General features: G+C 37.8%; 1 protein-coding gene across 9 annotated transcripts in view; it reads left to right on the forward strand.

Annotated features, from left to right (window-relative positions):
* The window catches only part of DLGAP1 (DLG associated protein 1), a 397,438-nt gene that overhangs the window by 249,788 nt on the left and 129,893 nt on the right, over positions 1-17,757 (forward strand). For all 9 annotated transcript variants that reach the window (XM_066562060.1, XM_066562044.1, XM_066562035.1 and 6 more), the window contains one exon: positions 12,974-13,999. In XM_066562060.1, the coding sequence (XP_066418157.1) occupies positions 13,046-13,999 (954 nt within the window). In that variant the 5' untranslated portion in view covers positions 12,974-13,045. The remainder of the gene's footprint in view (positions 1-12,973; positions 14,000-17,757) is intronic.

The raw sequence follows: 17,757 nt of genomic DNA on the forward strand, positions 1-17,757 counted from the left end.
CCTGTCCAGTTCTAGAGGGGAGTGTTTGTGAGGTTTGGGGCATCCAGCCAGGGTCAAGCCATTACATTCACTCATGTAAAGATTAACTGTGTTTGTTGGATCTAAACGTGTGTTCTTTTTTGGTGTGATTTCAGTGAGTTTGTAGAGTATACAAGTTTTGTTCCATCTTCTGTTTGCTAATTAGTTTACTAATATCCTACAAGCAGTTGTCATCTACAAGCTAAAGAAGTTTTTTTAAAAAGCTAAAATATTTGAATTTTAAATAAAATTCATGCTCAAATAGTTTCAAAATGGATACTACTGAAACCAATGTTCTTCATTCGTGCTGTAAAGTAGCACTACCGAAATAATACATTTCTGAAAGCAACTATCCATGTTATCTTACAATACTCCTTCTTTGGTGCCTTAAAATGTACACTCTGAAAACACACTGAATATTTCAGTTGCAGCAGTACAGTTTTTCTAAGTAATGTTTCTAAGCGATGTCCTGTTTCTTTGCCAGTGCTCACATGCATTGCTGTTTCGGCTGCGGTCAGCCTGACTGTCAGAGCAGATAACCATCAACGAGTCTGGCTTTACTGTGAACTTCCCAAGAGAGAGGGTGGACATGCAATTTTAGATTCAACTACTGTTTTATGGGGGTAGTGTAATTTTGTTTCTGCAGTACAGATTAAACATTGCTAAAAAGCAGTGGCTGAAAATACGAAAGAAAAAATGAAATCAGTTTACTTGAACACTGGGTGTGATTCTGAGTTACATTTGTGAAAACACAGGTTAATGTGTCTAATCTCAGTTAAACTCTTTTTAGACTGAGGAATTCACAAGAACAAATCTGCAGTTACTGATACAGCCTACCAATTTAAGTGCATACCTGATAAGAACTGTATCTGGTATGTATAAAGTAGCCAAAGGCCATATGGGAGGAAGCTGCTGGAGTTACTAAAAGCCTGAAAGTCTACCTTCAGATGTGATTGAGAAACACAGTCACTTTAGGTTAAGACATGAAATAGGGCATGAAATAGTTCTGTCTCACAGCAGCAGGAGGAAATGTGGCTCATGGTAAGGGCTTCTGAAAAGGTTTATTGAAAAATCTCCAGACCTATTAGCTGGAAGTGGATACAGAACACATTTAGCTGCAGCTATGTATCAGTGGCTAATTACCAGAACAATTTTCTTGGAAATGAGGCAGATTCTGTTATTTCATAGCTTTAAAATCAGACTTGCTATCTTTCCACAAGGTGTACTCTATGTCAGCAATAAATTGTAGATCCACAGTTGCAGTTATGGATGGTTTTTATAAGCCTCATAAGGAAAAGCATGACAACATTTATGAGGATAAACAGCATGGCCCACTATGGCTCCTCCTGAACTTACACAATAATGCTGACATTAACATATGATGAACCTCATGTTTTGAGGGGAAAGATGAGATTTCAGTTGAACAGCTGAAAGATGGAATAAAGTGAAAAGGCTGTATGCTTTGTATTCGGGTTTAAGGGAGTATGTCTTTTTAGTATGCAAATTAAAGTAGATCGTAGAAAGCACTTACCCTTCACCTTGAAATTAAATTAGATTAAACTGGGAGGAGTAAGCAACAAGGAATTAACAGGACACTCTGTATATATTACCAGTCTGATATATATGGCAGCCTGCTTATGGTGTTACTCTTCTAAAGAAACATTTTCTAAAGTATTTTTAATGCTATAGAAATATTTATTGCACATATTCATATTACTCTGCAGGTACTTTTAACAGAATATTAGAACTTCTTTTAATTAAAAATAACGTCAAATGCACCACTTCTGTGGTTTTTTTTAAATACTCAGGACATGATGCTTTGCAGTAGAAGCTAGAGATAAAGCTCTTCACTTTAAAGGGTTTGGTATTCCAGTATATGAACACTCTATCATTTGCAATTGCATGTAAAATAGATTTCAGGAGTTTCTTAAAGTGTATTTCATTTATGGTAGTTTTGTGTGATAAAGCAATGAGTTACCAATAACATTCTCTTTTAAAGTGCATTATTAATAGTTTTAAAATTCTACCTACTTAATATTATGGAGAATACTTACTCTGCCCTATTACTTTAAACCATCAAATATTAAAAGCAGAAATTAAGTTCATTTCATTCTATTCATGTTGGTCTCAGGAGCAATTCCATTGAGATCTGTGAAGTTACACCAATTGGGGCATTGCTGGAAATTGTAACATGCAGAAAAAGGGAATTAAGCTTATACTTCCTCTTCCAACTTTTCCTTTTGTGCTTTCTCTTTCATTCCTTCCTTCACTTCAGTTTTTCTGTATCAATGAAGACATCTAAATACAGCAAAGTTCAAGTGAAATGAAAATATTCTTGAGTATATTTTCCTTGATTTTGACTTATTTACTCCCTATATATAAAGTTTTAATTCCATTCTTTATTATTGTGTTTCGTGTCAGCAATGTGTGCAGTTCAGACAAGGCTAGTATAAAATAACAGAGTCCAGTGCTTTGGTATTCCCTCTGAGCCCCCAAGAGTGAAATACGCACTGTATAAATGCCTAATGTGCTGATGAAGTCAAACATCCTTCAGGAGCAAGATGTTCATTTACCATTTTGTGTATCTCAGCACAGTGATTTGTGATGAGCTTCTGTATGGCATGCACATAGTGAACAGAAATTGTCCTCAAATCTGCCTTTCTTACAAACGTGGATGTGAAGTTCATGCCCAAGCATTTTAGGTGGCACCTAATACGAGGATATCACCCCATATTCCTCGCGGTGTCAAAGCCTCAGAGTGAATCCTGTGTGGTTTCATGAAACTGATAAAAGATCAGTCACAAACTGTGGAAGTAAAGAAGTCACAGTTCAATTCTGTGGCATTGCAAAGCTGACTTGTGCAATTCAAGATTATAAGCATGGTTTATTCATTTTTTCTGTTTGGTCATCCAACATCAGATTATTATTCATCATAATTCATTTCATCAAATATTTTTTTCAGTTATTTTTGCCTCTTCCTGATTTAAAAGATATTCTGAAAGACTTTTCTGAAATGTTTAAGCCATGTTCACTGTTTAGAAAATACTATTTCTCTGAATAGTTTTTAGCCTGCTTGCAGGGATTCATTAGCTTGTATGCAGTAATTAAGTTTTGTTTTGATTTTACTTGTATATTAATAGAATCCTTTTCTGATTCTTTATTGGATAAACATAGTTCCTACAATCAAATTCTTATCATGTGCCACTTGTATGCGTAACTAAACCTAAACAAAAGAAGTTCAAGATAAACTTCTCCAAAGTATTCTCTAATCTTTAAATCTACTTGTTTCTAGGTATGTGCAGACCATTGGTTCTATTAATTGGAAAATGCACCAAAAAAAGAGAGACATGAGTACAATAGTAGCAAATTCCATGTGCATAAATAATAGCAGAAAGTCTGAGATATTCTTTTTTACTTTTTAATGTTTACAATCAGAATCATATCCAAAAATAAAATTTACTGTTACAGGGGTTTTGTAAAACTTCTAAATTATTGCTGTTGTAAATAAATAGATTAAATGTCACTGGCAGTTTGGTGTTTTAGGTGGAACTGAATGAAGGCTTAAAGCAGAAGAGGAGAATTTGTATCCTCTGTTCAAGGGCAGAATTGTCTCCCAGAAGGGATGCAGCCACTATCTTGTGCCATGCCGGCAGAAGAACATCATTTTGCCCACAGACTTTCTCTTCCTTTTGCTGTCACATTTTACTCTATCACATACTTGGTAAGCAGCTTTTTGAAAGTACCAGTAATTTTTTTCAGACAGTTTTCATACATTAAGATTTATTTTCCCAGTTTCTCATAGCTCAAAATAATTTTGTGGAATTCTGTGAAAAAAAGTTCTCCTTAAAAATAGTTGCTATTTCAATTTCTTCATAACTAAATTGCCTGAGAAAATATTTGTGGTAAATATTTCCCTCTGAAAAGAAGATTTTAAGGTTTCTTATTATTTTTTATGCCACTAGAGGTGAAATGAGACAAGTTGATTTGAGCAAGCAGCTTAAGAGTTCTGCCAAATCTAACTGTATTTCATAGCATTGCTATAAAACTGGAAAGTATTTCCATTTCATTTACTGTGTAATAACAAATATTGATCAGTTACTGTAGCCATCAAAGATAAGGCAGTTAACGCGGTTGCCTTTCTATACCACAGCTAATGTGAGGATTTGGTTCAGTTTTTAGTTGTTTGTGGTCTTTTTCAAACCTTAAATTCATGAAGTTCAGTACTATAGCCATGTTTTAGGGAATAAAGAATCCTGTTACTGTCTGCCTTTTAACCAGGTGCTTCATATTCAGTGCCTAACTGAGCTCACAATTACTGGTTTTTACTTTTAGATTGAGCAGAGAGGAACAGGTTGAAATGAAAAAGATTAAGTTTTGATCTAAGCATGACTGTTTTCTACAATACAATGGGTTTTCTGCCCTGCTGGCTGAGCTCTTTTATCTCACACCTTCACAGAGGGCTTTTTCTTGTTCCTCCCAGGAGTCAGTTGTCTCCCATGTAGGAGTTAGCTGGTCTTGCCTATGAGCAGAACGTTCTTGGCATTGTGTGCCTCTCCTCTTTTCCTACTGCCTCACTGGAGAAACCTGGCTTGGGCATACAGAGCTTGGAACATATCCATGACCAAGCAGGGTGATCACAGTGGTGACATTTGTTGTTACAGTTAAAGCTCCATAATACCAAAATGACTATGAAGTGAAATTTCCAGAGTGTTCTTACTCATAGTTATGATGTGGGACAGTTTCTCTGAGGCTTTGCAGGTTCTTTCTGGTGGGCTAGTGGGGGTTACTAGTGGGCTGGTGTGGTGATTAATATGGCCTGTCTTGTCATTCTGTGAAAAGCAGTGTCTTCACAACTCTTACCCTTGGTCTTCACAGAGCTTCTGTAGCATTTCTGTGGAGTTTCTCCACTAAGATGCTTTTTCATTAGTTTCTGGGCTGACAACAGGTGTTCAGGGAAGGCACCATTCAAACAGAGCTATGGATTGAAAGCCAAGATAGGAGACCATCTGCAAGCATAGGGATTCTGGTGCTTGTATGTTTTTGTAGCCTCCACTTTTGCTTGGACTTAAAAATATTATAGTGTACTTGGAAGAATATTTTCTCAAAGAAATCACCACTATTTCTGCTAAATGAGGTCTGGGTGTGTAAGTCTGAAGCTGTAGACAGAGTCTTATAAAACTATGTTTCATTAAATTGAGTTGAGTGATTTTTCATGGAGCAAGAAATATTTAACATAGTGTTTCACTTGATCTCTAAATAGCAAGGAATGAAAAGCTTAGAGACAGTTTGAATCATGAGATTTGCTGGTCAAGACCAACAAAGTCATGTAATTAGGCAATCACACTGTCACTGCCATCATAGAAGTCAAAGTATGGATTCTCAGGTGTCTTGAGTGGAGTGTAGTGCATTGGAGTAATGTCAGTTCCCTGGCTTTACAGTGAATATTGTTCTTTCAATGTATGTGTAGAAAAGCTCTAGAGAGCATGAAAACCTGTATCTCAGGCAATAATTTAACTGTGATACCTGTCACAGTGCCATGCTACAGAATTGCAAAACACTTAAAAACTGGTAGAAAATGAGTTAATGACCTGTGCAGATGTGATTTGTGTAATGTTGGTGCAAGCCCTGATTAGCAGCTTCCTTATTATATCCCTGCCAGTCCTTAGTAGCTATAGTGGCTCCTAGACTTAGACATGCTGGTGTCCTTGCAATGAGGATCAAGAGCTTGTTTTAGTACAAACAAGCTCTTGTTTTATGTCCATTTTCACTATGTGAAAGACACATTGAAGGCCATGAATTTATCTGCCTTTGACAGGAAAAGTACACATTTAATTTTTAGGTTTTATCTGCTGATCACCTCATTCCTACTAGAAAAATAAACCTTTGACATTCATAACTGACTGGCTTGCAGGAATCTAGATACATACCTGATATCTCTGTATCTGTATTATTCATTTAATGGTGTATGTTTTATGCCACTGTGATACCCACTCTATCAGATGCCAGTGCTGTAGGAATGTTTGACCTGTCCCTCATTCCTCTGTCCTTTTGTTATCCAGAGGCGGTAGAAGACACCCATATCATATTGATTATTTGCAATTAATAGAAAGTAGTGACTGTAATCCTTTCATTTTAAGAATTTTTCTGCAGAAAGCAAGCAAAATAGTGTTGCAAACTTAGGTGCAATAATAAGGTACCTAAAAGAGAGCAGCCCAGGTAAGTACATGTTAACCTGATTCCCAGTTTTGGTGTATCTTCTTTTTCATTCCCTTTTGCTCTTTCCCCAGACAAAGCATTCTGGAAATGTATTGCAAATTCTGCTTTTAAAAAAAATATTAAGGTCATAAAGCTCATAATTCCCCAGACTGAGGAGGTTAAAAGGCAACATCTAAATTTGGGTATGAGGTATATGCTTCAACACTGCCTATATGACATTTATTAAATGATTCAATTTAATGTATTATTTTACTTGCACATTATACAGACGTAATATCCTGTTTGTTTGCTTTCTGGGAGAAGAAAATGTCCATTGGCAGTTCTGAATTCACAACAGGCTCTCCAGCTCATGTGCTGTACCTTATCGAGTCAGACTCTGTCCTACACCACAGGAAAGTAATGAGTAGTGAAATTGCACTATATATTATTACTCACTGAAGCAGATCAGAATTTTTTAAATTTGACTCTTAATTTGTGTGCAAATCAGGAGTGAAAGAGCAGACAATCACAGTTTAGTACTTCTTTTTGTAGAGTCAAGATCTTTCCGTGCAATTCTGTGTATTGCCAGCCACACTCCTGAGAGGATTGAAAAAGTCAGTCTCTTTGTGTCAAAATTTTGCTGACAGATACTGTTAGAATCTTGCAGACTTTGTGTGTATTTAGATATGGCTCAGAGGTTAATTATGTATTAGGTTACCTTAGTGACTACAGATTTTATGACACTCCAAGTGGCAAATCAACTTGCTTTTAACCACAAAGATGAAGAAAGTAAAGCCAAACCCAAAACTTTTAGGCACATACTGTCCTGGTACTGACCAGCACAGTTGCTCACCAAAAGCACATGAATGGAAACAGTAGTCAAATTTAAATATGATACCTGAAACCACAAATATATGCAGACTAAAAATTGTTGGATGCAGACAGAAAAAAAACCCACCAATTTTTATGGTGCCATTGGTGGGATGCCTCTCTTCTTGTTTTTTTCCTGATATGCATATCATTCACAAGGGCCTCCTCAAGATCAGCTAAAGCTTAATTATGTTTTTTTTTCCCCAGTTACTCCCACTTATGGATCTCCCCATGCACTTGGAATGGGTTGACTAGCCAATATATTTCTCTTTATGACTCCCTGTCCACTGTTCAAGATTAAATTATACTGTAAATATCACTTGCCTGGTGTGATTGCTGACACAGAAGAAAAAATTAGATGTTCTATTGAGAGTTTTACCCAAGGCACTGAATTGTTCATATTACATGCCAAAATGTATTAGGGAGATAATTTGAGACCTCATTTTCTTTTGAACACCTTTAATAAAATATGTGGATAGATGAAATTTAGAATATGTATCCTTTTACTGATGTCTAGATTTTCATTAAGGTGATGCAATGTAACAAAAAGGCGCCACATAATTGCTGCAAAATATCAAGACCTTTGCAAAAAAGCAATGTTCTGCATGAGGAGCATGTGGAAGTTTCTTACCATAATCATGTTTTCCATTTGTTTGTAAATTTTGAGAACTGGGGAAAGGAATTTCGCTGAGAACGTTCCATAGTGTGGGATTAAATAAATAAGCAAATTCTGAGAACCTTGGGAGTTTAGTATGGAAATTAGAACCTATCTTTGTTTACCACAGAGTATAAAATGAGAGCACAACTATAAACAGTACTGCTAAGAAGCATCATTGGTTCAACTTGTGCACATGATTAAATGCCCTCCTCGCTCAGAGCTGAACATACACGTAAACACATTAAGTTTACATTGCCTTCCACCTCTGTCCCAGTGCTTCAATTTCTGGACCTGGCAGACGTCTGAATACTCAGAAGTCATCTGATTCTTGGAATGGTATCTTAGAAGAACCACACTCACCAAACAATAAAAAAAATCAATGTCCCTGACTCCTTGGTCTCTGAACAGACAAAGATATTAGATCCAAGGTGGTGTGGCCCTGATTATGCCTAATTAGGGTGTCTCTGTTGGTGACTTCCATGTTGGAGAAAAGAAGACTTCCCCATGGTTGAGGAGGATTGGGTTAGAGACCACAGAGTCAAACTTGACATCCGGAAGTCTGTGGGCCCTGATGGGATGTGATGCACCCATGAGCACTGAAGGAACCAGTGGACATCATTGTTAGAACACTCTCAATCATCTTAGAAAGGTCATGGCAGTCAGTAGAGGTACCTGAGGACTGGAGGAAAGCAAATGTTATCCCTGCCTTCAAAAAGGGGCAAGAAGGAGGACCCAGGAAAGCACAGATCCATCAGCCTGTGGGGTGTTGACCCTGGCAGGATGTCAGGTGCCCACCCGAGTTGTTCTATCACTCCCCTCCATGCCTGGACTGGGGAGAGAAAAACAAGTCTCATGAGTTGAGATAAGGACAGGGTCAGTTCACAGACCAATTACCATCATGGGTAACAGTGAAAACAGATTCAACCCAGGGAAACTAATTGAATTTGTTACTGGTCAAATTCAGAACAGCATAATGAGAAGTGAAACACCATCCTCCCACCCCTCCCTCCTTCCTGAACTCTACCTCTTCCCCCCTTAAGTGGCAGAGGGAGACAGGGAATGCTGCTGCTCAGGAAGAGGAGTCCTTCCTCTGCCCCAGCATATTCTGCATTCTGCAGTCTTGCTGGATGAAGCCAGAGGGGCTCAGGGCCATATCAGTAAATCTTTTCTTAGACAGAAGGTTGAACATATATCTAAGGGAAAGAATATGTTTGTCAAAGATGTGTTTTATGAGTAAATTTGGAACACATGAGTAGACAATATAGTTAAATGAAATTTGTGGAAAAAAAAGTGATTTCTGCATTCAGGTTTTCTTATTTTGCATTCCTTTTCATTTTAATTACATAGGATTTAAATAGGCATTTTTCTAGCCACTAGATTATTCCAGGAATTGTTATGCATTAGGGACACCACATTAGGGACAAGGATGAATATATTTGTATTGTTCTTACCAAGGGCATCCTCAAAAAAACAAAAGCAAATGTAACATGAATGTTGAAAGTAGTAAGCATTCTTCATCCTTACAATGCTGTATCTCTTTAACATCTCCTTTATTCCTATGCCATCAAATAGTTTTGGTCTGCTGTCTATAGAATTGCTATTTGCACTGTTTATTAATGTGTTCATCAATTGTCTTGCCCTATTTCATGAATAATCAAGTGTTCCTGTTTTGGCCAAAAAATACCAATAAAATAAAAGACTTAATTGGTTTCCTCTCAGCTACTCATGGCATGAACAGATAGCCCTGTCTCCAGCTGCTAATTGCACTAAACGTTTATGTATAGGTTCAGACAACACAATTATGGAATATGATACATATTCTTTGAAAAATACTGATGAAATCAGAGACTGTAGGATAGAAATTTTTTCTAGACATATATTAACATATTAAAACAGGATTGAAGTGTGAGAGGGATTTAGGTTTTGTGTTTGGAGTGATTTTGTGCAGAAGAATTGTCCACTGAATATTTAAGAAAAGCAACGCTTCTTTCTTCAATGTTGAGCATAGTGTACTTACTCTTTCCCTCCTGGAAGGTGCGCTATGGTACATAATTGGGTTTTTTCCTAATTCATTGCACTTTCAATGCTGTCGTAGCAGTAATACAGTTAAGGTAAAATGAAGCTATATTCTAGTAAATGCTTGTGTGGGACTTTTTAGTCACAATTTTCATGATAAAATAAGTGTTTCAGTGCTGTTTCACCAGGAAAAAAAACCCTTTCTTAATGCATCCAGCAGTCTAGGAGTTGGGAATAAATTACTAGCGCTTCTTTTTGTTGCACTCCTTTTGTTTGGTTGGTTTTTCCCCTTTGGTTTTGGCCTGATTCTTCTATCAGTCTGGTTTTTGTTTCGTTGGTTTTTTCTTCTTTTTTTCCTCCTCTTTTAAATCTGATTTTTCATAACTCTATGATCTTTTGCTTTCACAAGCATTTTCTCTGTTATTCTCCTTATCTGTTCATCTGATTCCTTTTGGGCAGATCATCCTATCTATCTTCTGCTTTTTTCTCTAGTACTTCCTCATAAAAGATCCATTGACAGCTCAGACTCAAAATACATGCATTTTTTCTCCTAAACATTTCCATCCTACTTGCCATCCAAGCTCATATAGCAGTGCTTGGCCAATCTTCCTCCACAATTTTTTTGAAAGCCTGTCGTTTTCTCTCTATACAGACAAATGTCACTTTTCATAAGCTTTTTCACTTTTTACCACTTTTTGCACATCCTCCTTAGCATCCATATTGCCAGTCCATCCAAAACACAGCTGGTAACATGGCTGTTCTCATTGGTCAAACCAAAGCTGCATCTTTTAAGTTTGTTTTCAGTTTCAAGGTTTTCCACAATATTCTGTCCCAGTCTATAAACCAGATCAAGGGTTTCCTGATCCCAGCCATTTTCTGTATCAGTATATTAAGGCTACATTTTCTCAATAATTCCATTACATCTTCTGTGCCTGTCATACTTCACAATGCTGTAAATTCTGGTTACTTTTGGTTCTTTTCCTACATATACTCTTTTTTCCACAGTATATGAAAATTTCATAGCCATTCAGATAAGGAAAAAATGAAAATAAATTGCTGTTTTAGGGCATGTCCCAGTTAGTTGTACTTTTTCATAGCTTTCTCCTATCTTTGAGGCAAGGTTTAAATTTTTTTATCTTATATGGCACACTAGTTTATTTTTAGCCTTAAGAGAATTTATCCATCATCGTAAGGACTGTTGCATGACTGCAAATGGATTTATGGATTTAAGCAAAAAAAAAAAAACTGGCTGAAATTTTGTTTTCATAAGCCTTGGTGTGTAAAAGATATTCATAGATAGCAAAGAACTATTTTTTATTTGGTCTCTATATCCTTTAGAAGTACTCTGCTTGATGAGGTATCTTTGTTCAAGTCACATTTTCAATTACCTAACTAATTAATATACTACTACATCCCTTTGGATATTTCTCAGTTACACAGACTAGTAGATCATACTTTTAAAACTATGCTAGGGATGTAAAATTCTCCTTAGAAGTACTTAGGATTGTCACTACAGTATAATTGACAAGTACAGCTCCCTAAATATATTATTTTCATGCTTCTAAAGGTGCCTTTAGCCATTCTCCTCTTTAGATAAATCAGTCAGCTTATCTATTTAGAATATTTCAAGAGCCTTTTGTGATATTTTGAAAACTTTTTTTTAATTCAAGGTCTCCTGAGAAGGAACATTTTCTGCACTGCAGGGATCCAGTGAGGGGGAATAAAATGCAGGACATCCAAATTAGTTTTGAAGCATACTGAAAAAAACTCCCCTTTGGCTTGCTGCAGATTCAGAAGAAAATATAAAATAAGTTCTGATGAAGTGAGGAGCTTGCTTTTCCAGACTGACATTAACTTAATGCTATTTTAGAAAACTTCATTGTTACCAATTTACCAGTGGGTACAACATCTACAACCTGTTAAAACATAAACTTTAGCTGAGAGGGTGCTGGAGGAGCATAGTGGAAACCTGTTTGCTATGCATGCTTGTCCTTACTCCAAGAAAGATCTCCAGAGCTACATTTCCAAAAGTATTTATGTGATTAGCCATGCCAGAAATGAGTAAAGTAGCTGAGTGACTCCCATTTCAGTGCAGTATGAGTAAGCACCCTCTAAGGAGTCCTCTGCCCTTCATCTTCTCAGATGGCACCATCAGACTGCCTTGCCACACCTGAAACCTCATAATTTACACATTAGTACTCATAGGTTGCATCCAGACTTTTGCTGGAGTTGAGGGCTGAAATGAGGGCATCTGGCCTCAAACAGAGTGGTCATTATATCAGTGGGGATGAAGATTTCCATTTTCAATTTGTTGTAATCCATAATCTACAGCATTGCGAGTCACTTCAGGGACAAATAACTGCAATCAAGAATTAAGTGTATTGTTATTAACTGCTATTGTTGTGTAACAACAAGGTTTGGCTATCCCAGTTCTTTTAATGGTAGGAGTATGTAGGGATATATGAACACTGTGTAGAATAATGAAAAATTATTGAGAAATAAATCAAGCCATGCATTAGCAGAATAAGATGGGGTTTTTTTTAGTGAGTAGGAGCCAAAAAATAGTAAATATAAACCCTACAGATATATAGGATGTTAATTAGTTGGTTTGGCTTCGTTTTGACAGTTAGTGTAATTTATTGTTATTTTACTCTTAATTTGAAAAGAACTTATGGAAATAATGTTTTGCTGTTGCCTTGAGATGATTACAGTCCAGGCAGACAACATGGAGATTGAGTAAATATATTCATTGAAGTTAGAGAAAGGTTTCCCATTAATTGCACCATGCTTTGTGTTTGGGCCAAAGAAGCCCAGAAAGTGTGCGATGAAAGAAAATATCTTTTTTAGTATGTCCATTTGGCCTTGAGAACATGCAGATGGGCAGTTAAGGCATCCTGGGAGGTCCCTGTCCATGAATGTTTTCAGGACTGAGGTTTTAGAGTAGAGGTGGCAATACCTATCTTGCTTTTCATATTGGAAACATTGCCTGGTGTCAGTTTGCAGCTAATGGAACAAGATAATTTTTCTTGTGTACTGCTTAGGTATCCCTATCACCATGCTGGACGTGGGAAAGATTAAAGGATAAAAAGAGTCTGAGAATGTTTACTTTTTTCCAGTCACTTTTGCAATAAGAAACAAAGAATGTTAAGTGTGCACATGCTGTTTATTGTCTCAGCTGGAATATATTATGTGTTCTGTCGTATTTCTTTCTTTTAGGCCTTTCTCTGAGTTCTGCCTGCCGCACAGCCATACGTATTAGATGACTTTGGGACTCGTTTTCCACCAAGGATGAAGGGATTATCCGGCAGCCGCAGTCACCATCACGGGGTTGCCTGTGACCCTGCGTGTGACAGCCTGCCACACCACCAGGACAGGAAGCCATATTTGTTAAACCCGGTGGAGCCCCACCCCGCAGACCACCCTTACTACACTCAAAGGAACTCTTTCCAGGCCGAGTGCATGGTGCCCTACAACGATCAGATTGCCAGCAGCACGTTTCCCCGGAGGCATTACAGCTCCCACCACGAACTCAAGGACGAGTGTGCCCTGGTTCCCCACGGAACTGCCAACAAGACCAACCGCATTCCTGCCAACCTCTTGGACCAGTTTGAGCGGCAGCTGCCCCTGAATCGGGATGGCTACCACACTCTGCAGTACAAGCGAACTGCCATGGAGCACCGCAGCGACAGCCCGGGCAGGATCCGGCACCTGGTTCACTCTGTCCAAAAGCTCTTCACCAAGTCCCACTCGCTGGAAGGACCATCCAAGGGGAGCGTCAATGGGGGGAAAGCGAGCCCAGAGGAGTCACAGACGATGAGGTATGGGAAGCGCAGCAAGAGTAAGGAGAGGCGATCAGAAGGTAAGCCCAGATCCAATGCATCAGGATGGTGGAGTTCAGATGACAACTTGGACAATGATGTTTGCATTTATCATGGTCCCAGTGGGGTCATGACCATGGGAAGATGCCCCGATCGCTCTTCTTCCCAATACTTTATGGAAGCCTATAACACTATTAGCGAGCATACTGTGAAGTCCTCCAGAAGCAATAATGATGTCAAATGCTCTACCTGTGCAAACCTGCCTGTGAATTTGGACTCCCAGTTAATGAAGAAAAGCTCTTGGTCCTCTACATTAACCGTGAGCAGAGCCCGTGAAGTTTACCAGAAAGCATCAGTTAACATGGACCAGACAGTGGTGAAGGCAGAGACGTGCCAGCAGGAACGGTCATGTCAGTACCTCCAGGTACAGTGTGGAGAACTGGTTGCTGTTAACTGTGCTCTGCCTTGTCTCAGGTGTTTGTGGGGGATGGAGGTTTGCTCTGATGTCTCAACTTTCCCCAGAGGTCACTGACCACCAAACAAGGGGTTCTACTACTAAAATTAAAAATATATCAGCTTTTGGGGTTTTTTTTTTGGTCCAGAATTCAATATTTCAAAGTAACGGTTCATGTTAGAACAGGATTATTTTAATTTTTTTTCATGTGGGAAAAATAAGACCTTTCTGTGTACCTTTTGAATTTATAAGGCTGTCACAGTAGGGGTATGGGGAATTTGATGTTTTAGTGCTTTCATTTAGCATTGCAATGTCAATTAACTGAATGTTACCAGGATACAAATTCTTTGATTTCTGTAATTTCAATTTTGCTTTCATTTAGTGCTCATTTTTTAAGAAAGCTTTTGAGACCCTTTTTTTTTGAGAAACTATGGGGTACCTTAATACTTTCTCCAGCAGGAAAACAGCCTACTTTTCTTTTTGCCATAGAATATAAATTCTCTTAAAACAGTTATTGTAACGTGTCCAGATTTGTTTATCAGGCTATTCCTCTTTTTTATGGCTCTAAGTCAAAAATAAAAAAATCAAAAGGTTGAAATTATTGCTTGTTCTGATTATACATTTTAGGAGTACATCACCTACTCCCTCACAAGCTGTTTGCAGTTAATACAGCGTCACTATTTTTCACCAGTATTGTATCTTTAAATGTCAAGAATCAGATGTCTCCTCTTGGAGCTATCATACTGCCGGTGAATGTTTGTGGCAGGAACATGGATCAGAAAATATTAAAACTGTTTCATTCTTAGGAAAGCTGTGGATAGCTTTTATGCACTTTTCTAAAAGAAGCACTTATGGCACATCTAAGTGTGTGTGTAAGATGGAACAACGTTGCACAGAGAAGAGAGAAGACCATGAGGAAAAAAGAGGTTTGCTAAGATGATTCGATTTCATTTTAATGTAGTGGGACTCTTTTCTATTTGTATAGAGCTGTAGCAGGTTCTCTCATATGGGTGCTTTAATGAGACAGTCAGCTTCCACATTCTGTTGTTTAAGTCAGTATGCAGAGAAAGCGTAGGACTGAGGCATCAGCATTTAAAAATTGATCTTAAAACGTTTTATGGAGTGTCGTGCAAAATAATTTTGATTACCAGCCTCTGGGATGCTAAGTCCTAAATGTAAAGGAATGGATATGTATATTTTCTATCAATTTTTTAGGGGAATGGGGTGGGGGAAGAGGGGGCAATACAAATGCTCAGTGTGTTTACAGCTCTGCATATAGGCTGAGGAGGGAGAGGGGTTTCAAAATAGCCTCAGGTTGCAACCTTTTGAGCTTTTGTGGGTTTTTTATTAAGTATCTTTTGTGTGAATTTTGTGAGTAAGAAGTCATAACTTTAGGCTTGAGTGTTGTGGTTACTTTGAACCCTGAGATTTTTCTTGTTGGTATTTTTGTTTACTCCTTCAGCCTTCTCTTGGGTTTAGATAAAATAGCTGACAATTCAGTATGTGACCAGATGGCTAGAAAAGAGTGAAAAACTGTGCCAGCATCAGCTTTAAACGAACACCTCCATAGGGACCTTTAGATAATGTTTAACTGACAGGAATAGACTCCTCAAGTGGAATTAGAGGACATTATCTGTGTCTGTATGAAAATATGTCCAACAATTGTCAAGGGCAAGAATAACTAAATTCTCACTTAGAATCACTACTTCTCACTGTGTTTCCTATTCTGTTTCAGTTTTCACTTAATTTTGTTTTATTGTTTCTAATTGCATGCCCTTGTAAAACCAAAGGAAATACAAATAGTTTAAAACTGGTTTGTTTTTTTTTTTTTTAAAGGAGAATCTTAACCAGGCATCAGTTAACATTGGAAGTAATATTCAAACAGAGTACAGTAGATTTGAGGAAGCAGGTCAGGATTATTCTTCTCTCTTGGCAGCTTGAAGGGATGACAAATGCATGTAGGTATTTAAAAAGTCAGTCTATTTTGAATGCATCCCCTTGCTTTTCTCTTCACTATATCACTTATCTTTTTACACTGCGAGCCCTTTGGGGCTTGGACTTTGTTCCCTTTTGTGTTTCCACAATGCACAGCACAGTGGGACACAGAACCCAATTGAAGCCCTTTGTCTGTCCTGCAATATAAATATATATTAACAGCAGCAGAGTTCCACTCTGTTAGTGAGTTGTAGAGTTACTCTGTGCATCTGCTATTTCCAGGTGCACTTCTCATTATTGCACCTGGCAATAATGGTGGTGTCCTGTGTTAGAACAATTGGAAAGGCACAAAATGAGATGAAAGCTACAAATTCACAACAACACTGGACAACCCTGATCATTTAATTTCGTTGTCATGATGCTTCTTTGTTGCTTTCTGTAACTCACTAAATGTTAAACAGATTTACCAACTTGCTTGTAATTTAATTTGTCTGTGGTCCAGGACATAAACTCTCAGGACATAAACTCTGATCATTCAAAGAGCAGCTACTTGTTCATGCAATCTCTTCTTGTCACAGAATCTGAATTCAATGAAGGAGTGACTTCTTTCCAACTCAGGGTACTCAGAATAGTTTTCTTTATCCTGATAGATCTGAGTATATCAGAGATCACAGGTGACATTGACTTCACATTTGTTTGTAAGGGCTTTTATCACAGAAGTATCTGCATGAATTCTCTGTGTAAAGACATAGAAATAACAAACAATTATTTCACTTGCTGTGATATTTTCCACTTAACTGTTCTGTGGAAGGTGTTGGCAGTAATTAGTATTACAGATGGGCTTATTTCTCATAATTTGGAATTTGGATCAAGTGCAGAGTCCTCTGCATTGTACTGTCTTTCTTTACCCCACCAGGCTCCACTTCCAGCCCTGCTGCTGAGGCACAGTGTCCATCCTTGGAGTTCTAGGGGAGGCTGGGGTCTACACTGGGCATCTTCAGAAACAGATATTGTCCTAGAATAGTCTAAAGACTATAGTCTAAAGTCAAGCAAATCTTTTCCTCTTACCCACATTTTGGGAATGGAATTGCATTTTTATCTTCTATTTCTCTTTTCAAGAGTGAGCAGCTGGATAGTAGAAAGATAAGGTTCTTTTTATGAGCTGATTTTTATTTCAGGAAAGTGTTATTTGATCCAGCTTTACAGTTGGACTACAGCGAAGGATGGTGAGAAGGAAATGTTCATGTTTTATCAAAATGCTTCTTCAAGATGGTTTCCCTCCCTTGAAAGAAAAAAATTTAAGGCAGTGGACAGCCTCTACTTCTCTGCTAGCTTCTGCTCTGGAAAAAAGTGAAATTAACCAAACTATCAAAGACAACATGTAAGCAGCAGTCCTTTGCTGCAAACAATAGGGTCTAAATAAACAGGGAGATGTTTCTGACATTTTTTGTTTTGTATGAATTCATTATTTTTGGAGCTAATAGTGTATCAAATACACTGCAGAATTTGTCTCTGATTATAGTTTTGCCATTTAATGTTCCCTGTAATTACCATTCCTGTTGTCCTTGGTCCATTTGTTAAGAGACTGAGAAAAATACAAAGAATGATGCTTTCCAGATTAATTTTCTTTTCTTATATGGGTCAGTCGTAAGTTTTCTTTTCATTGCACCTGATGAGACTCATATCAATTGTGTCAGACACTTGGGGCTAAGGATGGAAATGTTACTTCTGAAAACTGAAGCACAGAAGGTGGGGGCAACAGTGTCGCAGACATCTTTTCGTTAAAAACCCTT

Source organism: Molothrus aeneus, chromosome 1, assembly GCF_037042795.1.
Source record: "Molothrus aeneus isolate 106 chromosome 1, BPBGC_Maene_1.0, whole genome shotgun sequence".
Taxonomy (NCBI): domain Eukaryota; kingdom Metazoa; phylum Chordata; class Aves; order Passeriformes; family Icteridae; genus Molothrus; species Molothrus aeneus.